Below are 23971 nucleotides of genomic sequence, written 5' to 3'. Positions count from 1 at the left end.
TATTGGAGCTACTAGATGGCAAAGCCGCAGCAACCCAGCAAATAAAATATTCGGCAAAATAGATGAGTGGACCTGTTCTGAAAAACAGTCTTCAAACACAGCTAAACCTATATACAATTAGGTATCTAGAGTTGATATTGGCTCTTTTCAAAATTTCAATGCAAAAGTGAGACATGAAGCAACTGCTTTACTCAAGTATCTGGATTTCAGATACATTTATTTATTTATTTTTTTATTATTTTTTAGGTTTTAAATATCTTCTCTTCTGGTACTACGTCTAAAAAAATTAAACGTTGGTAGTCTCGATGACGATCTGATGTCTATATCTTTCTCGATCTCGAGCGGCGTGCATGTGCATAACTTTTCAACAGTCTGACTTCAGTCATTTCTGAACCAAGACAACCTCTTACTTCCTATTGCCATCGACTAAATGATAAGTACAGACAACCAGCGCAATGTAATTAAAGTGGCACCCAAAAAAGAAACCGTTTACACTTCAAGGGGGCTTCTTAATGTATTTCGGCCGCTTCAGTTGTAGGTAAACTCTAAGAGATGGTGCTAATACAGCACGTCATTGCAGACATAGTTGCCAACTTTTGCAGTATTTCCTATAATCCGCTTTCTTTTACTATCTGAGGTGCTTAAGAAAGTTTGATTTTTTCAAATAAATTTGAGTTAATTTACTCGTATTTTGAAAACTAAACATGATAAGGATTTCTGGTTTGAGGTATCGATAATAAAGATTCTATTTATTTTAAAAGTGACAGGACTCTTTTTTAACGTCAAAACAGAATCCTGAGGCTCACGTGGCCGTTTTTTAGTTTTAAACTGATCCACTAAATCACGTATCTATTTGTAAGATTAAAATGTAATTTTTAACGTCACGTGACAGTTTTTATGTTTAGACTATTTTTTTTCAAATTGCTTGACTTTTTTAACGTCAAAACAGATCCTGAAAGTCACGTGACTCTTTTAAGATTAAAAATGGAATTTATAATGTCACATGACCGTTTTAAATGTCATTTGAAGGATCACGTAATCGTTTTTCAGTTTAAACTGATATTTTGTGTCCTGACACGTGACCCTCTTTACAGTGCAAATGGCCACGTGACAATTTTCAATTAATTTAACGTCAAAACGAAATCCTGAAGGTCACGTGACTGTTTTAGATGTCAAAGTATTATTTGAAGAGTCCTTATAATGTGCAAATGGTCACGTGACGATTTTCAAAAATAAAACATATTTTTAAAGGTCACATGACTCTTTTTACAGTGCATAAAGTCGCATAACGATTTTCAATAATCAAACATTTTTTTAAATTACGTGACTCTTTTTTAATGTCAAAGCGAAATGCTAAAGATCACGTGACTCTTTTAAGATTAAAAATGGATTTATAATGTCACATGACAGTTTTGAATGTCAAAATATTATTTAAAGGATCACATGCTTGCTTTTCAGTTTAAACTGATATTTTATGAGACACACGTTACTCTCTTTATAATGCATTTAAAGGTGTTTTAGATGTTAAAAATATTATTTGAAGAATAAAGGTCACGTGACTCTTATTTAATGCCAAAACGGAACCCTGAAGATCACGTGACTGTAAATGACAAAATATTATTTGACAGGTCACGTGACTATTTTTAATAATTAAATTAAATTTTAAAGATTACGTGACCGTTTTTTAGTTTTAAACTCTCAATATCGTGACTCATTTTAAGGTACAAATGGTCACGTGGCTGTTTTAAGATTAAACATGGAATTCATAATGCATTAAGTATAAAATTGATGAATTTATGTATATGAATGTGATAATTATATGTATTAAGTATAAATTGATGAGTATTAAAAATAAACTAATAACAAAAAATACATAAACTAAAAATACAACAAAGTGAAACACAATAATTAAAGAAAACACACACAAAATCTATTATTTTTTGCCTACAAACAAAACAAAAAATGTGATTTGTCAACTAGACAACGCCGCATTAAAACTGATGTTTTTTCCAACAGTCAAAAGATCGGAATTGCTGCGTCTGGCTTTAAAATTACGTGAATATGCGTTTGGTGGTGCCATCTCACGCTGCTTACTTAAATTAATTTTCAGTTCCATTGCCACTGTCTATACTTATTGCCCTTCGATCTTACCGTTCAGAACGAGTTTTAATAGCGAATAGCGTTCTCCTCGAAGATATATCTATCTATTAGTGTTATATCTTTAGACTGTGGTCTAGCAAGCCAGCGCATATGACATTCAGATTTAAAAAATTCGCGGAAAGCACGGATTAATTTGCCGACAAATGTTCTCCACTCTGAAAGACTTGGTGTCAGAGATATTAAAAAAAAGTCGGCACGCTTTGTGTAACGGTCAGAAATGTTCGTTCTTCATCTTTCTTATAATTTTTGTCTTTTGTCTTTGTTTATTTTAAAGTTTCGACCATTCCAATTTTGTCCGGCGTCAGTTATTTTGCTGGATAGTACATTCATTTTTATTTGGTTGGTGGAGTGAACAGTTGCTGGAAAAATGTAAGTAATTAAATACTGGTCTAGCATCAATGATATCTAGTGTTAAGTAACTAAATTGCTGGCAAATTGAAAGAAACCGCTAGATTTCTTTCAAAGAAATTTCAGTTAAAATATTAGTCTAAGTTTAAGAGATATGTTTTAATTGCCCAGCGTTTAATTTAGTAAAATTAGACTAGTAGTGATCGACCGATACCGATACCGACATAGCGGCCGATATATGTATAAAATATCTGCCTCGCGGGGCCGACATTTTTTTATAAAGAATTAAAAGCTACCAATTTTGGGAAGGAAAAAACGGTATGGGTCCAAAATTTCATATCGGTCGATCACTAGACTAGACTACATTGTTGGTTGTTTAAATTACCCGCTTTTCAATTACATTACCAAATTGTTTCAGGAGCGAAAATAATGCTGTACATTGGGGTGAGATGCCAGAGTTTACTCTGGCATCCATCCCAGAAGAGGAACTGTTGTTGTCGGATGGTATGTAGAATTAACATTTACAACAAATTTATCGCACCACCAAAACTTAAATAAATCGAAAAAATTTGTATTTTTTTTTTTTTGCAGAATCGATGTCGATGGATGTAGAACCGCGCCCCCAGCGCCCCGAGCCTGGTCAGCAGGCCAGCGTGCCCCCCTGCACTTGCAGGTGCAGGGGGGCACGTGCAAGGTGGCACTTGCAGGTGCTAGTGGCCCTGCAGTTGCTAGCGGTCCTGCAGGTGTTAGCGGCACTGCAGGTACTAGCGGCGAAGAACGAAGCCAGGGCTGGGGAGGTTGGGGCCGAAGCCGTGGCGGTGGCCGTTGGCGAGGCCGTGGAGGTGGGCGAGGCCGTGGCTGGGGCCTGCAATTTACCAGTAGTAAGCTTACAGCAATAAAGCATATATTTTTTAAATAATAACTATTTTCTTCTTTTTGCAAACCAATTAGCTGCAGCCCTTTTGCGGCAGATATTTAACCAATTCTAATTAATAAAAGCTAAAATGCAGAATAAAATTGTTTGAAAATATCATATTTGCTTTATTTACTGCCAACTCGTTACAGCCACCAGGGTGCGTATTCTTGAAACGAGGGAAGGGAATTGTCAAGAGAAAGACCTGTAGAATGTGACAGGAACCCGCTATTGTCAGCTTCTTCTGTCACATTCTATCAACAGTTCTCTTGAGAATTCCGTTCCCTGCTTTCAAGAATAAGCCCCCTGAACAGCAACAATTTTGAAACTTATTTTTTCTAGGAATGTTTAATAATATACTATACAGGGTGATTCACGGTGATGGTTAATTAGAAGTATCTAGAGAACAACTCAATATTTTTTGTTGAAATTTCGAGTGTAGCCTAGGTTGGGTCCAATCTCTCTATTTAAAATATTTTGAACTTTGCGGTGTTGCCAGATCCGTCAGAATAAACACCAACTTTTGATTTTTAAATGGAAGTCTGTTTTTAATCTCATTTTTGAATTCCTCGCAAGAAGGCTAGTAATTAATTGTTAATACTTCCCTATACCTATCGCACCGTTCCTTAGATATTTTATAAAAATGGTGAACTTGTCAGCAAAACGGTGGTCTAAACTTTAATTAATTTCTCAAGTCCTGACAGTTTTGCTGATGTGACCTTTTGTCTTCAGTTAGACAATACTACATGGTTGAAAAGCCCAGACACAAAAAATGAAAAAAACCTTCAGTGTGGTTAATATACCGACCTTTTAGTCGGACAGATAAAAAAACTGCAAAAAGTCCATTTTTTTTAAATGGATATACCAGGTGTCCAAGAGCACCCTGGATATAGGAGATATATATATACAGTGCGTTTTTTTTAACGCGCAACATAGGATTTCACGTGTTAAATTTTTAAGCCCATGTTAGACCATATTATTTTGGAACTACAAGTATAAAACTTGACGGGTGGCTATTTCGTACCCTGAAGCTGAAGTAAATTTACCAATTCGGCCTAAAAAGTGTTAAAAAACTTGCAAAAAATCATCTTTTTTCGAAAAGGTTTTATCGTTTCATACTCCCTGTATGCATTGTTGTTCTTTGTTGTGTTTGATACTGGCACGGCAGGTAGCAGGTAAAATTTGGCGTAGAAAGTAAAACAGGGTGATCATTAACTTTATATCAAGAAAGTTAAGAACAAAAGAAGTATTTCTATAAGTGAATTGTTCAAATTGACCTCCGTTTGAAGCCAAACAGTATATTCCAAACAATCATAAAATGCCCTTTTGACGTTCAAAAGATGTCGGGTCGTGATGCAGTCAAAATAAGTCACTTTACCTGCTACCTGCCCTGCCAGTATCAAAAACAACAAGGAACAACAATGCATACAGGGAGTATGAAAGGATAAAATCTTTTCGAAAAAAAATGATTTTTTTTCCAGTTTAAAATCACTTTTTAGACCAAATTGGTAGACCTACTTAAGCTTCAGGGTACTAAAGACACACCCGTCAAGTTTTATACTTGTAGTTCCAAAATAACATGGTCTAACATGGGCTTAAAAATTTAACACGTAAAATCCTGTTGCGCGTTAAAAAAAACGCACTGTATACACAATCTTTATTTTTTCCATACGAAAAAAAAAGGCTATCGACCACACGTGGTCTTTCTGCCCATGTTTACAGATTTTTAGTTATTTACAATCTTAATTTTAATCAATATTTACAAATTATAGATAAAAAAAAAAATTCTATTGGAAGTGCTCCAACAGGGTGGATGCGGGAAAGAGGTAACGGGATTGTCTAGTTGGTCTTGTTAAGCACAGTGGAGTAATTATAGTCCAGTTGTGTGGATTGTTTTTCCATTTGTTTTGGAGTTGTACGAGTCTGTCAGTTATTTTGGTCATGTTTGTACGTTCATAGAGAAGTTGGTTGGATGGGTTGTGGAGTGGGTTTTCTGGGTGTCTTATTTTGGTTATTAGTCTTAGAGCAATCTGTTCCGTTGTTTGTATGTGTTGTTTAGTTTTCGGAGTTGAGTTTGCCATTAGCATGTTTCCATAGTCTAGAAGTGGTCTGCAGAAGGATTTATAAATTTATGTTGCAGTTTTGGTACTGATACCTTTATTTTTGTAAGTTAGTGATCTAAAATGTTTTGTTCTTTTAATGAGTTCAGTTCTTGTATTTTTTACATGTTTAGTGAATTTCATTTTGTTGTCTAGATATAGGAGATTAACATGGGAAAACGGTTTTGATTTTTTTGCGCCTGTACGGTTGATTTGATTGAAAAATCGTAATAATGAAAGTTGTAGTACCTATCACGAACTAGTTTTCTGTATTTTTTTCAGATCTCTAGCTTGAGCCCTTTTGTCGCTAAACACGAACAAAAATGCGAAAATTTAAAGTTTTAGCCTGCACTGTATAAGCGGTTATCGTGGTACACGTGATATCGTTGTTCCCTTTTCTCGAAACTTTGGGAACGGTTTTATCTTAATTGATGACAATGCTCGTCCACATCGAGCCAGAATCGTACAAGAAATTTTGAGAGAGAACAACATCGAACGAATGGAGTGGCCTGCAAGGTCACCGGATATGAACGTAATAGAGCACGTATGGAGTAGAATGAAATTGAGAATAAATGGCTCAGAGCATGAATTTCAAAATTTGAATGAGTTGGCAGAAATGGTGAGGGTTGAATGGGAGGCAATTCCCCAAAATTTTATTGCAAAGTTGGTGTATAGCATGCCAAGAAGGGTTGCGGAGTTGCAAAAAACTGCTGGGGGACCGACAAGGTATTAACAACAAATGGGTTTGTAGCCCGCAAAGTCATCGGATATGAATGCTGTGGATTTGTTTTTTTTTTAAATTAAAAACCATTATTTTCGAGTAAATTTACCGAATAAAGATACATGTTTTATTTGTATGGTAAAACATTTGATTTATCTTTTGTATGATTTTTTAACCCACTCTGTTTATAAAGGTTCGCGGTTTATAAATGTTCACCTATAATGGGTGAATTGAAATATAATTTTGCTAATCTTGTTTTAAATTCAATAATTTCGAATTTAAAACAAGAGAATTAAAAAGAACCATTTTTTTAATATCGTAAACGCCCCTTAATCGCCAAACTGGCGAAAACGTCTAGAGATATGGATTGGATTACTAAACAAATAGTGTGCTTCTCTATCCAATATCATTATTTTCCATTAAAATAACTGACCATGCTAAGATTTATGATAAAACATATGATTTTCTTTTCAAATTTTTTTTTTGGGTCACCCTGTATCTTGCAGTGTATGTTTTTTACTTAAATTGGGTAGTTTTAAGTGTAAACTTGCTAATCCCGCTCTTCTTCCACAAAAGATCTAAAGAAATTGTTTAATTTTAAACAAGAGAATCAAAAGTAACCACATTTTAAAAATGTTGCAATAAATTTTGTAAACGGCCTTTAATCGCCAAACTGGCGAAAACGTTTAGAGATATTGACCACAAGACTCGATTAAGGCTATTGTAAAACGTAAAAATTTTTTTTGCGAGAAATGGCGTTAGACCGAATTTTTCATTTTTTGACTACACCTCAGTCACACCCTGTATACTCGGATCCGTGGCACCTTTCAAAAAGATCATTTAGGTCAAATGAAAGAGGAAGAAAATACCTTTTAATCCTCAAAAAAATTATTAGAATCAAGTAAATCAATTTGAAGAAGCAGCCGCTCAAAAAAGAGCAAAAATTTTGCTGTCCCATTCTTTTTGACGAGCAGTTTATTATCGGATAGTACTTTTCAATTAAAATAAAATTTTACATTCAATTATTGTTACATTTTCCAGAAATAAAAAATCAAAATTATTTTATGGCATTCTAACTATGACCAGGTACGTTGATGACTAGTTAAAAAAAGTTTATGACAAACAGTATTGGCGTATTATTGCTTTTCAAAAATATTTACAAAAACACATAACATAGGGTTAAGATAAAACTATACAGTGCGTTTTTTTTAACGCGCAACATAGGATTTTACGTGTTAAATTTTTAAGCCCATGTTAGACCATTTTATTTTGGAACTACAAGTCTATAACTTGACTGGTGTGTCTTTAGTACCCTGGAGCTTAAGTAAGTCTACCAATTTGGTCTAAAAAGTGATTAAAAACTGGAAAAAAATCATTTTTTTTCGAAAAGATTTTATCGTTCCATACTCCCTGTATGCATTGTTGTTCCTTGTTGTTTTTATACTGGCAGGGCAGGTAGCAGGTAAAGTGACATATTTTGACTGCATCACGACCCGACATCTTTTGAACGTCAAAAGGGCATTTTATGATTGTTTGGAATACTGTTTGGCTTCAAACGGAGGTCACTTTGAACAATTCACTTATAAAAATACTTCTTTTGTTCTTAACTTTCTTGATATAAAGTTAATGATCACCCTGTTTTACTTTCTACTCCAAATTTTACCTGCTACCTGCCGTGCCAGTATCAAAAACAACAAAGAACAACAATGCATACAGGGAGTATGAAACGATAAAACCTTTTCGAAAAAAGATGATTTTTTGCAAGCTTTTTAACACTTTTTAGGCCGAATTGGTAAACTTACTTAAGGTTCAGGGTACGAAACAGCCACCCGTCAAGTTTTATACTTGTAGTTCCAAAATAACATGGTCTAACATGGGCTTAAAAATTTAACACATGAAATCCTATGTTGCGCGTTAAAAAAAACGCACTGTATAAATAGTTAACACAACATTAAAAAAATGACCTGATAATTCTGCGTTCAAACTTGTTATCTTTGCAAACTGCATTCGGTCATTTTCATATTTTTTTCTAAAAAAGCCCTCCACCTTCGGTGTCGGGCGCTTTCGCCAAAAAAATATGAAAATAAACTTATGCAGTTAAGAGATAACAAGTTTTCATGCAAAATTATCGGTAATTTTTATGCACTTGTGCAATTACCCCCGAATATTTCCCTCATGTGTTAAATGTCCCATATGAGCAGTGCATTTTCACCAGAATGACAGCGAATATTTCCCTCATGTGTTAAATGTCCCATATGAGCAGTGCATTTTCACCAGAATGACAGCGAATATTTCCCTCATGTGTTAAATGTCCCATATGAGCAGTGCATTTTCACCAGAATGACAGCGATAATTGCATTCTAAAGTGATAATTGCATTTCGATAATTGCACTGTACGTATCTATAACGACTGCATTGTTGTAGAGCCTATTGCTAGTAAACTAATTGTGATGTATTGCGTTCCCTCGAAAAGCGGCAACACTGGACAGTGGGGGAAGCCGGTGGACGACCGATGACCCGCCAGCTCGCTTGCTACTCAACCATGAACGAGGGCACATGTTGGTCTTAATAAAAATTGTCCTTGTACATATATATATATTAATGTGATCAATAAATGTATGCAGTGCCCATTGAAAGAGTCTTCTTCAAATCCCAAGAGCCCAAGACACAACAAATGGCGACGAGGATGGGATACTTAGCCGAAAACTAGTAAAGGGCTAGGATCCCACGAGGAGAAGGACCGACCGGACCGGCGATATTCAAGATGGCAGCCTTGATCGGATCCATGGCGGAATACAACCATGCCACCGATGATTGGCAGATATACCAAGAGAAATTGGACCAGTACTTTGCCGCCAACAAAATAATTGAAGAACCTGTAAAAACTGCAACCTTAGTGAGCCTAATTGGAACATCCACCTATACCATATTGCGTGAACTGACTTATCCGGCATTACCAAAAGACAAAAGGTATGCCGAACTAACCAAGCTACTCTGTGGTCACTTCAGCCCCATTGTATCCGTGTGGCGCGAGAGAAGCAAATTTTGGGCGGCCACTCAGATGTCTGGCGAAACCTCGCAAGAATGGTACGTGCGGGTGAGAGGACTTTCCATTAACTGTGCTTTTGAAGGAAATTTGACCTTCGTTTTGAGGGAGAAGTTTATGGCAGGATTGAGGAAGGGCTCAATACTGGACCGATTATGCGAAGAGGATTCAGATAGGCCCCTAGAGAGTCTTTTAAAGTTGGCGGTACAGAAGGAAGTAAAGAATGGAGAAAGTAGCCAGCACGAGCGTGAGGAAGTCAATTGGGTTAGAAACGGAGCGAACAGTGGCAACAGGGCGGACCGTCACCGAGGAAGATTTGCTGCTCGCGCAGGCATAGCGATGGGCATGTCAGAGGGCGCGCGCAGCCAGTTCCAAGATGGAGGCGGCAATGGCGACAAGTGGAAAAACAATAACAAAAGTGCTAAACAGATGGGAAATCCATCAAAGTGCGGAGTGTGCGGCAGGAACCACCCAGGAAGCTGCCGTTATGCAAACTACAGATGCAGAAGATGCGGCGTAGAGGGCCATCTGGAGAGAGCTTGTCGCAGAGCCACAGTGAGGGGACAAAATGCTCTGATGGAGGCAAGTGAAGAAGCAGAGGTCGCAAGGGACATATTTAAGGTAGATACACATAAGGGTTGTTCAGGGGGATTTGTTGCTCAGGTTGAAATTATGGGGAAAATGTTCAGCATGCAAGTTGATACTGGATCATGTGTGACCACACTAAGCAGGTCAGTGTTTAAAAAGGGTCTTCCAAATGTTCAGCTTGAAGTAGATCACATACTGCTGCGTGGTTACACAGGGTCAATGATTAGGCCATTAGGATACTTTGTGACAAATGTAAGAGCCTTCAGCAAAGTAAGAACAATAAAGATTTATGTAGTTGATAGCATGGGACCTTGTTTGTTAGGCCGGGACTTTCTCAGTGCTTTCAATATATCATTAAACGTTAATTCAGTCTTGCAGTGTTCTCACAGGAACAGGCTGTTGAAGGAATATTCCGATGTCTTGACGAATCGTTTGGGAACTTACAGGTACGACAAGGTCACAATACCCATAGATCCGCAGGCGAGACCCATTTTTCTCAGGCATAGACCAGTTCCCCTGGCATACAGACAAAAAGTGGAAGAGCAAATAAAGAGGATGGTCGAGGAAGGCATTCTAGAGCCGACGACAAATTCAAGATGGGCAACTCCGATAGTGCCAGTCAGGAAGGCCAACGGAACGGTAAGAATTTGTGGCGATTATAAGGCGACTGTGAATAAATGTTTAGACAAAAATATCCACTACCCCTTACCTCGCATAAATGAGATCTTTGATCAGTTATCGGGCGGTAAGTTGTTCACTAAATTGGACCTCAATCAGGCATATACACAGTTAATGCTTTCAGAAGAGTCAAAAGAAGCAATGACACTCACAACTCATTTAGGTCTTTTCAGGCCAAACCGAATGCTTTTTGGGGTGTCTCCAGCAGCTGCTCTTTTCCAGATGACGATAGAGCAAGTTCTGCAGGGATTAAAAGGCGTGGCCGTGTTTGCAGACGACATATGCATCACTGGCGCGAGCACTCAGGAGCACATTAGGAACTGTGAAGAAGTGTTACAGCGATTGAGGGAAGCAGGGCTTACCGTAAGGCCGGAAAAATGCAAGTTTTTCGAGAGAGAAGTAGAATACCTGGGACACGTAATAGGCGAAGAAGGCCTAAAGAAGTGCGAAAAGAAGGTAGCAGCTATAGAAAATGCAGCAAGGCCGACCACAGTAACACAGGTGAGATCTTTTTGTGGGCTGGTGCAATACTATGCTAAGTTCATACCGAACCTGGCAAGCATAATGAAGCCAATTTACGAACTTCTGAAGAACAACGTAAGTAATAGTAGTAAAGCTGTAAATTGGAACACCACATGTGAAAATGCCTTTAAGTTAATAAAGAAACTAATTAGCCAGGACATAGTATTAACCCACTTCGATCCCTCTAAAACTACGATTTTGGAGACTGATGCCTCCGATAGTGGCTTGTCGGCGGTGTTGCTCCATAGACAGGCCGACGGAAGTGAAAGGCCAGTGGCCATGGCATCCAGGACTCTGGCTGAGTCCGAGAAAAAAATGGCTATAATAGATAGGGAGGCAGCGGCCATCATTTTTGGACTGAAGTATTTTCAGCAGTTCTTGATCGGGCATCGTTTCATCGTGCGTTGCGATCATAAACCACTGTTGGGAATTTTCGGCGAAAATAAGGGCATACCAGTAAGAAGTCGAGATCGGTTACAGCGTTGGGCGTTGTACATGTCTGGGTTTGATTATAGTATAGAATACATAAAAGGCAAAAACAATTTTATCGCCGATTGTTTATCTAGATTACCAGACGGCAAGAACGAGCTACCGCCGGACGTGGGAGAGATTGAGCCCGAATGCTTCATAAGCTTTGCAGAAACCAGCAAGCATTGGCCACTCGACGCGCAGAAGATTAGAGAGGAGACTAAGAAAGACAGAGTTTTGAAGAAGGTAGCAAGATACGCACAGACAACATGGCCATGCAAACCCAAGGAACTGCAGGTAGAAGAGAAGAACTTATACTCAAAGAGGGATGAACTTCATGAGGAATTGGGCATGGTTATGTGGGGCCACAGAGTGGTGATTCCGAGCTCATGCAGGAAAGAGGTATTAAATCTACTTCATACCAGCCATTTAGGTATTGTTAAGACCAAACAGCTGGCTAGATCATATGTTTGGTGGCCCAACATCGATAATGACATAGAAAACCTTATAAAATCATGTGTTGCATGTCTCAAGACGCAGCCTGACCCACCAAAGGTCGTAACTCCATGGCCAGTAGCTGTTAGACCGTTCCAGAGAGTTCACATTGATTACTTGCTATTCAAGAATAAAAATTACTTGGTGCTCACAGACGCATTCACCAAATGGCCAGAAGTGGTACCTGTCCAGGGTATGACTGCGTCAGAGTTGATCAAGCACCTCAGAAGAGTGTTTTCATGCTTCGGGTTGCCCGAGTTGGTCTGTTCAGACAATGGCAGAACCTTTGTAGCATCAGAGACTGAACTATTCTTCTCAAAGAATGGTATCAAACATGTGACAATCCCTCCTTATAATAGTCAAAGCAATGGAGCAGCCGAAAACGCAGTGAAGACCTTCAAAAACAAAATTTCAGCTGCGCTGAACGATCAGAGGAATAGCAACACTGACATTGACACTATAATTGCAAGATTTCTTTTAAATTACAGAACCACTCCCCATTGCATTACCAAAGTGAGCCCAGCAGAGTTGATGCTTGGCCGCAAACTGAGAACCTTACTGGATCAAGTAAGAAATAGGGTAGTAGATCCAGCAACGCAGAGTGCAACATCCGCCAGGGAAAATATGGTAAAGCATCAAGAACGTGAGACAAGTAAAAGAAGACAATGCAAGCAAAGGTTTGAGAAGGGAGAGGAAATAATGGTAAGAGACTATAGAACAATAAATAAGAAAGCTTGGACTGAGGCAGTCATTGAGAGAGTGATAGGAGCAACCACGTATTTGTGCAGATTGCCGACTAGACAGCTGTGGAAGAGGCACAAAAATCAGATAATCGTGAGAGGCGCTGTTGACCAAGCGGACAACAGAAAGTGCTCACAGGCAGCAGAACCGCGACAACCCTCAATAAAACCGGGAAAAATAGCAGCAGGGTGGACAGAAGAAGGAAAGCAGAGTAACTACCACCAGGATGCCACTCCTACAGGGAACTCGAATGAGACACCAGTGGGGCATCTTGACAGCGAAACCTCAACAGATGAGGAGGTGTTCGTAGATGTAGGCTCTCAAACACCCTCAAAAGCTGCAACTGAAGACACAAGAGCTGGTGCCGGCGCCGGATTACAAAGTCCAGGCGTAGAAACCAGTCAGAGAAGAGACAGCATTGTCATGGAGTGCAGGTACGACAAGCGTACACAGGCAGGGGGTGGACCTGCGGCTAAGGGTGGCGTCACCACAAGGTCGGGGCGCGCGTCGAAACCGTCTGTTCATTTGAGAGACTTTATCAAGGATTAGGTAGGAAGTCCCGGACTCTTTAGTTGAGTATGCTAATTAGTATTGTATGGGGTAGGCCTGGTTACCTTTCGATTGTCATGGCGCACACATGTGTTGTCTCATATAGTATAGTTATAGATTAAGAAGGGAGGGAAATGTGATGTATTGCGTTCCCTCGAAAAGCGGCAACACTGGACAGTGGGGGAAGCCGGTGGACGACCGATGACCCGCCAGCTCGCTTGCTACTCAACCATGAACGAGGGCACATGTTGGTCTTAATAAAAATTGTCCTTGTACATATATATATATTAATGTGATCAATAAATGTATGCAGTGCCCATTGAAAGAGTCTTCTTCAAATCCCAAGAGCCCAAGACACAACACTAATTGTTGTCTATGCGCAGTTTTTTGACTTTTTATAACCAAACAATGTCAAACGCGATGTCAACAATAAATTAATGAACGGTTTGGAACTTGTTCATTGAGCTCCATTGAGCAATCTATAGTTGCAGCAAAACCAAAACATTTTCTTTATTCGGGAAATATTCCCCAAAATTACATTCGTGCCTTAAAAATGACCTGATAATTCTGCGTTCAAACTTGTTATCTTTGCAAACTGCATTCGGTCATTTTCATATTTTTTTCTAAAAAAGCCCTCCACCTTCGGTGTCGGGCTCTTTCGCCAAAAAAATATGTAAATAAACTCATGCAGTTAAGAGATAACAAGTTTTCATGCAAAATTATCGGTAATTTTTATGCACTCGTGCAATTACCCCCGATAATTGCATTCTAAAGTGATAATTGCATTTCGATAATTGCACTGTACGTATCTATAACGACTGCATTGTTGTAGAGCCTATTGCTAGTACACTAATTGTTGTCCATGCGCATTTTTTTGACTTTTTATAACCAAACAATGTCAAACGCGATGTCAACAAAAATTAATAAACGGTTTGGAACTTGCTCATTGAGCTCCATTGAGCAATCTATAGTTGCAACAAAACCAAAACATTTTCTTTATTCGGGAAATATTCCCCAAAATTACATTCGTGCCTTAAAAATGACCTGATAATTCTGCGTTCAAACTTGTTATCTTTGCAAACTGCATTCGGTCATTTTCATATTTTTTTCTAAAAAAACCCTCCACCTACGGTGTCGGGCTCTTTCGCCAAAAAAATATGAAAATAAACTCATGCAGTTAAGAGATAACAAGTTTTCATGCAAAATTATCGGTAATTTTTATACACTTGTGCAATTACCCCCGAAAGTATATTGGTCTAAGGCCACCTACAAAGCATACACGATTTTTTGTGTCTTACAAAAATGGGAAATGCCTGACTCAGCCCATAGGAAAAAATACATTTAGACAGCTACCAAGGAGAATTGCTGGCTACTTGAGACTACCAAACGCAAACCTATATACTGGGCATTGTTTTCGCAGATCATCAGCTTCTTTACTTGCCGACTCTGGATCAACCATAGATGTGTTGAAAAGACATGGTGGCTGGAAAAGCAGTTCTGTTGCTGAAGGTTATGTTGAAAATTCATTGTATCAAAAGAAGAATGTTGCCGATCAAATATTCACCAATGTCTTCTCCGATGTTGATATGGCATCAGCATCAACCATAGAAAGATCAATTTCAGAAAATGAGACAACGGCAACGGCGACTGCTACGTATGTGCATGTTTGAGTTTGCTTTATTTTTGGATAAATGAGTTATCCTGCGTTTTTTGGGATATTGTTAAAACACTCCCCACTTAGTTTTTGTATTTTTTAATAAGAACTTTGTTTAAATTAATTAGGATAATTCGGCTACACAAAACGTGCCATGTGGTTATTATTATATATATATATCAGAGTCATTATTTGAGGTTACGCGTTCGCACTTTCAAATGTCAATTGTCACAAATGTCTTGTCAAAGATTCAGACAGAAGACACGCATCATATACACATATAACTGGATGTGTACCATCAAACTCCTACATACCGCCGGCCTTGACAGACTCAACTGAAATGTCAACATCAGGTACCTGCTCCTCCTGGTAAATCGGTAGGATACAAATGCTTCTCACCGACCGCTTCAGAACGCCACTAGTAGTTGTTACGGACACCACGCGCACAATCCCATCAGCACCAGGATGCACCTCGGTAATACGTCCCATCTTCCATAATAGCGGAGGAAGATTGTCTTCCTTCAGAATTACGAGAGTATTTACTGGTATGTTACAGGCCTCTTGAAACAACCATTTGGTTCGGGCTTGTAAGCAATTGATATAGTCCACGGACCACCGCCTCCAAAAATGCTGTCTCATTTGTGTTAGCAATCGGTAACTTGTCAGTCTATTTAGAGCTAAATTGGACAGGTCTTCTTCAGGCGGGCTTGTGAGGATGTCTCCAATTAGAAAATGGCTTGGGGATAACGCTTGAAAGTCATTAGGATCGTTGGATATGGGAGTAATGGGCCTTGAGTTTATAACAGCTTCAATTTGGGTTAAAAGTGTATACATTTGCTCAAAATGCAACAATGATTTGCCAATAATACGCTTAAAAATATGTTTAAACTGTTTTACTGCAGCTTCCCAAAGTCCCCCCATTGACGGTGATTTAGCAGGAATTCTATGCCATGTTATGGCATTCTCACTCAAGTAATCGCGAATGCAATTATCATCCGAACTAAAGTCAAATACAGTAGTAAATTGTTTTTTAAGAATTTTATCAGCACCAACAAAATTTAAGCCGTTGTCTGAATAAATATTTTTACAAATTCCCCTTCTCGCAATAAATCTTTTTAGGACATTAAGAAATGTTTCACTGGTTAGATCTCCCGCCAGTTCTAAGTGGACAGCCTTGCTTGCAAAACAAATAAATACGCAAACGTACACCTTGACTGATTTTCTGGACCTTAAAGTGCCATCCTTTATCATAAAGGGACCCGCAAAGTCCGTTCCACAATTTAAAAATGGACGAATTGGTTTCAATCTTACCTCAGGTAAATTACCCATTGGCTGAAGTACACTTTTAGGATTTACCTTGAAGCACGTTACGCATTGTCTCACAACCTTTTTAACTAAGTTCTTACCGTGAATAATCCAGTACTTATTACGCAATGTAAAAAGAACTGTTTGAACACCAGCATGCAGTACTTTTGAATGTTGATATTTAACTAACAATTCAGAAAAGATGTGCTTAGCAGGCAACAATATTGGATGCCTTTGTTCGAAGTCGAAAGAAGAATTATTAATGCGTCCACCAACACGCAAAATTTTCTCATTATCCAGAAAGGGACTTAAAGGTAACAACTTGCTTTTTCGAGAAATTGAAACCTTATTTTCCAAACAATGAATTTCCTTTTCGAACTCCTCGAGCTGTACAATTTTTATTAGAATCTTCAAAGAAGTTTCCAATTCTGTTACATTCAAATTACCATGCATTCTTGCTTCTTTACGACATCTTACATTGTTTATAAAACGCATACAATATGCAAACACACGATTAAGTTTAGTTATTGAAGAATAGTTTTTGAATATATCAAATTTCATAACAGACACAAATGTAAATTGTTTTAGGGGTCTTTTCTCAAGTATGTTTATATTAGTCACTTCACTTTCATTAAATTTACGAGGCCAAAGATCAAGGTTGCTACTCAACCAATCAGGCCCATGCCACCATAAGTTACACTCTTCTAACAAATCAGGACTTATGCCTCTACTAATCACATCTGCAGGATTCGAATTAGAATCTACATGCCTCCATGAGCAATTTGGAGTAAGTTCTTGAATTTCAGTGATTCGATTAGCGACAAAAGTCTTGTACAAATTAGGCTCCGAGGCTATCCAGGCTAAAGCTATTGTGGAATCAGACCACAAGGTTATGCTTGAAAAGGTAATATTTAGCGTATCGTTAATTCTTTTAGCTAATCTAGCCAAAAGAACAGCACTGGATAACTCCAACCTAGGTAATGATATAGTCTTTAATGGAGCAACGCGCGACTTAGCACATAATATTTTGATAAAGCAACTGCCATTTGAATCAACAGCACGAATGTAAACTACAGCGCCATACGCCTTAGTAGACGCGTCGCAAAATCCATGTAGTTGGATGTCAATATAAGTAGATAATCTAATATGGCTTAAACAATGTAATTTTGCTTCGAAGTCGTTCCAAGCATTAAAAACATCTTGCGACACAGACTCATCCCATCCACTACCTGATTCCCATAATTTTTGCATTATTATTTTAGCTCGGATTGTGGAAGGTCCAATCAAACCCAGTGGGTCAAAGATTTTTGAAATACTTGACAAAATGTATCTTTTAGATATTTTTCTTGAATTCCTTGACTCACTTGGTTGATATTTGTATTGAAGAGTATCTAAATTTGAGTTCCATAATAGTCCTAATACTTTGCTATCTTCATTTTCAGCAATGTAATGCTCAGGCATATCAACTAAGTTAGAATCCAACAAAATACGTTTGTCATTTGAATTCCATTTTCGTAATTCAAACTGAGCTGAAGCCATGATACTAGTTAATTCGCCTTTTATTCGTTTTGTATCCTGTAATGTTTGAGCACCTCCCATTAAATCGTCAACATAAAAGCTAGATTTGATCATTTCACAAGCCTCAGGATATTTAGATTGATTTAAGTTTGCAATTTCAACCAGAGTTCTTGTTGCCAAAAAACTAGCCGAAGCAGTACCATAGGTCAATGTATTTAATTCAAAATGTTTAATAGATTCTGAGGAGTCATCACGCCACACAATAGTTTGTAAGTTTCTCTGGTCTTTGTGCACTTCAATTTGCCTGTACATTTTGCACAAATCAGCAACAAAAACGTAATTGAATGTACGAAATCTTAAAATGATATCAAACAATTCATCTTGGACCACAGGACCTGTCATCAAGCAGTCATTTAGGGATATACCATTGTCACTTTTGCAACTTGCGTCAAAAACACAACGTAGCTTGGTGGTTTCACTACTTTCTCTTATTACTGCGTGATGTGGAAGATAAACCCTAAGTGCTTGCTCATCGTCAATATCCGTATCCTTAATTTCTGTCATGTGACCCATATCTAAATATTCTTGCATGAATTTAACATAATGTGACTTCAGTACAGAATTATGACTTAATTTTCGCTCTAAATTTTGAAAGCGCCTTATGGCTATGTCTTTGGTGTTTCCTATTTGATTAATATTATTGCGTACAGGTAAACCCACAGAAAATCTACCATCTAAATTTCTTGTATAATTATTTATAAAGTGCTGCTCACATGATTGTTGTTCACTGGACAGTTTTCTAGGAAATGCAAGTTCTTCTGTTTTCCAGAACAACTCAATTTGATCCCTAAGCATTTGATTAGAATCTTGCTTTATTATTGATAATTTGCAAACTGAGTTGGACATTAAAGAATGAGATGGCATTTGGCCTGCTGCAATCCAGCCAAATTTGGTTTTTTGAAATATGGGACCATTAGGGTGAGCTTTTACTTGACCTATACAAAGAAGTTCATAAAATACTTCAACACCTAGTAAGACATCAATTCTTCCTGGTTTATAAAATTCAGGATCAGCAAGTTTGACATTTGGAATGTCAATACAACTTAGGTTAAATGAAGTTTGAGGAATTTCACCAGCAATCTTATCAATAACAAGGAATGACATAAATTTTGAATAAGCATTAAATTGTGACTGTATGGTAGCTTTACATTGATTTTTAATAAGTTTACAAGTTTGATTAATGCCTGTTATTGGCAATGATAATTTGTAATTTTTTAGCTTTAGTTTTGAAACTAGTTCCTCAGTAATAAAGGATGATTGTGAACCAGAGTCCAAAAGGGCTCTACATTCATGAATTTTGCCAAAATTATCTAGTATATTTATTATTGCAGTAGGTAATACAGTTTGTATGATCTTTGAGTTATTTGTGTTAATATTAGCATGATTGTTAAATATTTTTGTTTCAAGATTCTGTTTACCATTTGATAATTCATGTAAATGTAAATTTGTGTTAGAATTGGCATTGTTTTCTGTTATTAAATATGTATGTGGTGGTGTTTGTGTGTTTATATTTGAATTGTCTACATTATTATTAATATGCTCTGTGTGTTCTGTAGATTTGTTTTCATTTAAGTGCAAAAATGAACTATGTCGCTTCTTGCAAGTTTTACATGAGTAAGTCGATTTGCATTGTTTGTTTGTATGACCTGGCCTAATGCAATTAGTGCATAACCCAAGCCTCTTAACTTCTTTAAAGCGCCTATCTACAGGCCAACTTAAAAAAGTTTCACATTGATTGTTAAAGTGATTGTTACGGCAAAAACTGCAAATAACAGAACCTTGCAGCCCTAAATAATTTTTAGTAGTATATTTTTCATCTTTAACCTTGTGTTGCTTAGTAAAATCAGAATCAATTTTCTCCAATAATTGGCATCTTTTAGATAAAAACCCTAAAAACCTGTCAAATGTGGGAAATTGATTTCTATCAGGATTCATAATTTCCCATTCCTTTCTGGAATGCAAATCCAGCTTTTGCACACAAATAAAAATTAATAAAGTCTCCCAAGTGTCCACTAATTGACCCAAAGAATTTAAGCTTCTTACACTTTTTTGAAGAGTGTCAAAAAATATGCGCATTAATGATGCTGATTCGTGTTTTATAGGAGTTAAATTAATTATGGATTGTATATGTTTATCAACAATTAGCCTCTTGTTCTCAAATCGTTCCCTAAGTATGTCCCAACTAAATCATAATTTATTTCAGTGACATCAATTGCTTTAATAGCTTGAGCAGCTTCACCTTTCAAAGAACACTGTAAATAATAGAATTTTTGTACTTTTGCTAAGTCTTGGTTACTGTCTACTAAGGCACTAAAAGTGTCCACAAAACCAAACCATTGCTCATAGGCACCACTAAATGTAGGGAGATCTAACGAGGGTAAATGCACTTGTGACTTTGTAGAGCTATTTGCCACTGTGTTCTGACTATCACCAGACTGGGAACTTGATTTTGCTTGAATATTTACATTTGATACATTTCTTCTAGGATCTTGAGAGCACAGTGCTTTTGCTCTACTTATTACAGAATAATATTGATCTTCAAATGTGTCCCTTTCACTTACCTCAGTATCATCAATAAGCTCAATCTGTGACTGAACCTCATCGAACAATTCCCAAGTTTGCTCAGCTTTATTTAATCTCTCATCCAACTCAAAATAATCAGCATTTCCAGACAGCTCAAATTTGTTTAAGTAGGTGATAAATTGAGTAATTTTACGTCTAATCTGTCCACGCTTAGTTGTTAAAGCTTTCAGTTGTTCTGGAGAAGTCATTTTCAACTATTCCCTGTAATTGATTTGTGAGTAAATGAGTGAAAATGCCCCAAATGACATATAAACAGTAAAACACTCGGCTTGATTTATTATTTGGTACTGTTTGTCCTAATGAAGCTATTATGATTTGAGACCCAAGCAGGTACGAAAGGATACAGAAAGAAGGATTTGTTTTCTTCAGTTGCCCAATGCCCTTACTGCACACATAAACAGCTTGATATCCTGGGTATTTCCAATTGCTTTCTTGATGCTGGATGGCTGGTAATTCTTATATCCACTTGTCGAAGGACCATATGTTTGAGTTTGCTTTATTTTTGGATAAATGAGTTATCCTGCGTTTTTTGGGATATTGTTAAAACACTCCCCACTTAGTTTTTGTATTTTTTAATAAGAACTTTGTTTAAATTAATTAGGATAATTCGGCTACACAAAACGTGCCATGTGGTTATTATTATACAGTGCGTTTTTTTTAACGCGCAACATAGGATTTTACGTGTTAAATTTTTAAGCCCATGTTAGACCATTTTATTTTGGAACTGCAAGTCTATAACTTGACGGGTGTGTCTTTAGTACCCTGAAGCTTAAGTAAGTCTACCAATTTGGTCTAAAAAGTGATTAAAAACTGGAAAAAAATCATTTTTTTTCGAAAAGATTTTATCGTTCCAAACTCCCTGTATGCATTGTTGTTCCTTGTTGTTTTTATACTGGCAGGGCAGGTAACAGGTAAAGTGACACATTTTGACTGCATCACAACCCGACATCTTTTGAACGTCAAAAGGGCATTTTATGATTGTTTGGAATACTGTTTGGCTTCAAACGGAGGTCACTTTGAACAATTCACTTATAAAAATACTTCTTTTGTTCTTAACTTTCTTGATATAAAGTTAATGATCACCCTGTTTTACTTTCTACGCCAAATTTTACCTGCTACCTGCCGTGCCAGTATCAAAAACAACAAAAAATAACAATGCATACAGGGAGTATGAAACGATAAAACCTTTTCGAAAAAAGATGATTTTTTGCAAGCTTTTTAACACTTTTTAGGCCGAATTGGTAAACTTACTTAAGCTTCAGGGTACGAAACAGCCACCCGTCAAGTTTTATACTTGTAGTTCCAAAATAACATGGTCTAACATGGGATTAAAAATTTAACACGTAAAATCCTATGTTGCGCGTTAAAAAAAACGCACTGTATATATATATCAGAGTCATTATTTGAGGTTACGCGTTCGCACTATGGAGTATCCAGCCACGATGACAGAAAACACACAGACGGTGAAGTGTGTGACTTTTGGCAGTTGGCGGACAGTAACACGTTTTTCAATGATGAGCAGTTATGAACATTCTGCATTTTTCTGAGTGCAAATCAATATGTGTAGCCTGTAAAAATCATAATTTTTATTTTCCAAGTGGAATTTGTTGTGTTATCAATAAACTGTTGTGAAGGAATTAATATCCCTGTGTATCCTTAATCAGAAACAACTCAGCTGGCGATCAAGTTCGTTGAACCCTAGGTACACAACACGTGACAATTAGCACAGAAATCGAACCCTAGTTCAGCAAGACGCCACAATTGGTGCCGAAACCTAAGCTCTCCCAAGTCCTAAATATCATAAGAGACCAGAGACACACAAAATGATGATTAACGAGGATAATTCCGACAACACAAGCATGGTTGAGCCGCCAAATCGTATAATACAACAACCACTGGACGTCAACAGAGTTTCCCTAAAACTCACCGCCTTTTGGACCTCCAAGCCAGCAGCATGGTTTGGTAGGGCTGAAGCGCAATTCCGTGCAGCCAACATCACCCGATCTATTACAAAATTTGACGCGGTTGTCAGCGTATTAGCAGAGGACCAATGCGACATTGTTTTAGACTTACTTACCAACACCCCTCAGGAAAACGACGATCCTTATCAACAGTTAAAGGAGAGGTTGCTCAAAGAAAACAGCCTAAGCGATACCAAACGTTTTAAGACACTGCTGAATGAAATGTCATTGGGTGACAGGAAACCCTCCACCTTACTTCGGGAAATGAGACTCCTAGCACCTGAAATGGATGAAACCTTCCTAAAAAATGTATGGATGGAGAGACTGCCTAGCCACATGAGGGGCATACTAAGTGCCACCAAAGGCAACTTAATGGAACTTGGGGTAACTGCCGACGCTATTGCTGAACACACCAGTTCGTCCTACCTTAATGAGGCCACTTTACGTCCGCCAGTCAAAGAACAAGGCCCCCAGGTAATTACAATGGAGGATTTCGATAAGCTGGTAAAAAGAATTGAGAAACTGGAGTCCACATCTAGGCGTAGACAGCATTCTCAAACTAGAGAGGAAAAGAAGTATCCCATGTGCAGATTCCATTACAAGTATGGTGAAAAAGCCCGTAAGTGCGAAGAACCTTGTAACTTTACCCCTGGGGTGAGTACCAATCAAAAAAACTAAATACGTTGTCAGATGTCACCTCGGATGCCAGAAACAAATCGGCATCTGACAACCAAACTATTAATAGGCTGTATATACATGATAAACGCAACAACTTGTCATTTCTTATTGATACAGGCGCAGACGTTTCTGTTATTCCAAAAACTTTTGTGTTTAACTACCAAAACTTAAAGCCTACTAATTTCACACTGTACACAGCAACCGGCACACCCATCCACACCTATGGAAAAAAGCCATTGTTTTTAAATTTAGGATTAAGGCGAGAATTTAAGTGGGATTTTTACATTTGCGACGTGACAAAGCCACTCCTGGGTGCAGATTTCCTCAGACATTATCAGTTGTTAGTTGATGTGGCCAACAATGAGCTAATTGACAACACAACTCACATCAGGTCCAGGATTAATCAGATCACAATAAATAAAGATGACCACTCTATTTCTTTATCATGTTTTGTAACTTCACAGGTCAGCACTACTTGGCAAGCAATTCTGCAGCGTTATCAAGAGAAAACCAACACCCCAGAAGCTAACATGCCAACTGTGACCGCAGAACATTTAATCGAGACGTTTCCTGCTATTGTACCAATCACAAGTCGCCCTAGACGATTACCTCCTGAAAAATACTTGTCAGCCAAAAAGGAATTTGAACAGATGGTCGCTGAAGGCATCTGTCAACCGTCCAAATCACCTTAGGCATCACCTTTACATCTTGCCCCTAAAAAGAATGGACAATGGAGGCCATGTGGTGACTACCGGAAACTTAATGCTGTAACTGTGCCAGACAGGTATCCTGTTCCAAACATGTTAGATTGTGTGTACATTCTTAATAAAGCTAATTTTTTTACTACATTGGACATCGTGCGAGCTTATAATCAGATTCCAGTT

At 37.8% G+C, this 23971-nt stretch overlaps 3 protein-coding genes and 2 long non-coding RNA genes across 12 annotated transcripts in view; 3 read left to right on the top strand and 2 right to left on the bottom strand.

Moving 5' to 3' along the window:
• Positions 1-23971, bottom strand: part of LOC145730078 (uncharacterized) — a 124807-nt gene that overhangs the window by 37891 nt on the left and 62945 nt on the right. The gene's annotated exons all lie outside the window — the stretch shown is intronic.
• Positions 1-23971, top strand: part of LOC145730182 (uncharacterized) — a 96174-nt gene that overhangs the window by 19184 nt on the left and 53019 nt on the right. The window lies entirely within an intron of this gene.
• Positions 1888-3538, top strand: LOC145730069 (uncharacterized). The gene is made up of 4 exons (XM_081981061.1): positions 1888-2529; positions 2927-3012; positions 3100-3389; positions 3460-3538. Coding segments are annotated over exons 1-4 (420 nt in total). The 5' UTR covers positions 1888-2527; the 3' UTR covers positions 3502-3538.
• On the bottom strand, positions 8881-9302 carry LOC145726701 (uncharacterized). Its single transcript, XR_014177643.1, has 2 exons — positions 9167-9302; positions 8881-9117 (listed from the first exon to the last, which is right to left on the bottom strand). It is a non-coding gene; the product is annotated as an uncharacterized LOC145726701 (long non-coding RNA).
• On the top strand, positions 22025-23784 carry LOC145724934 (uncharacterized). Its single transcript, XM_081973438.1, has 2 exons — positions 22025-23063; positions 23552-23784. Exons 1-2 carry the CDS (start codon positions 22272-22274, stop codon positions 23777-23779), a joined length of 1020 nt encoding a protein of 339 aa, XP_081829564.1. The 5' UTR covers positions 22025-22271; the 3' UTR covers positions 23780-23784.

This window comes from Ips typographus, linkage group LG1 (assembly GCF_016097725.1).
Source record: "Ips typographus isolate SLU linkage group LG1, UJ_Ityp_2.0, whole genome shotgun sequence".
NCBI classification, from domain to species: Eukaryota; Metazoa; Arthropoda; class Insecta; order Coleoptera; family Curculionidae; genus Ips; species Ips typographus.
Note: the sequence above shows the minus strand (reverse complement) of the source record. Positions and strands in the feature narration are given on the sequence as shown.

Coding starts and splice junctions, on each gene's coding strand:
- LOC145730069 (XM_081981061.1), top strand. Junction 3,013..3,099: donor GGAACTGTTGTTGTCGGATG/GTATGTAGAATT, acceptor TTTTTTTTGCAG/AATCGATGTCGATGGATGTA. Junction 3,390..3,459: donor GGGCCTGCAATTTACCAGTA/GTAAGCTTACAG, acceptor CAAACCAATTAG/CTGCAGCCCTTTTGCGGCAG.
- LOC145724934 (XM_081973438.1), top strand. CDS start 22,272: ATGATGATTAACGAGGATAATTCCGACAACACAAGCATGGTTGAGCCG. Junction 23,064..23,551: donor CTTGTAACTTTACCCCTGGG/GTGAGTACCAAT, acceptor GTAACTTCACAG/GTCAGCACTACTTGGCAAGC.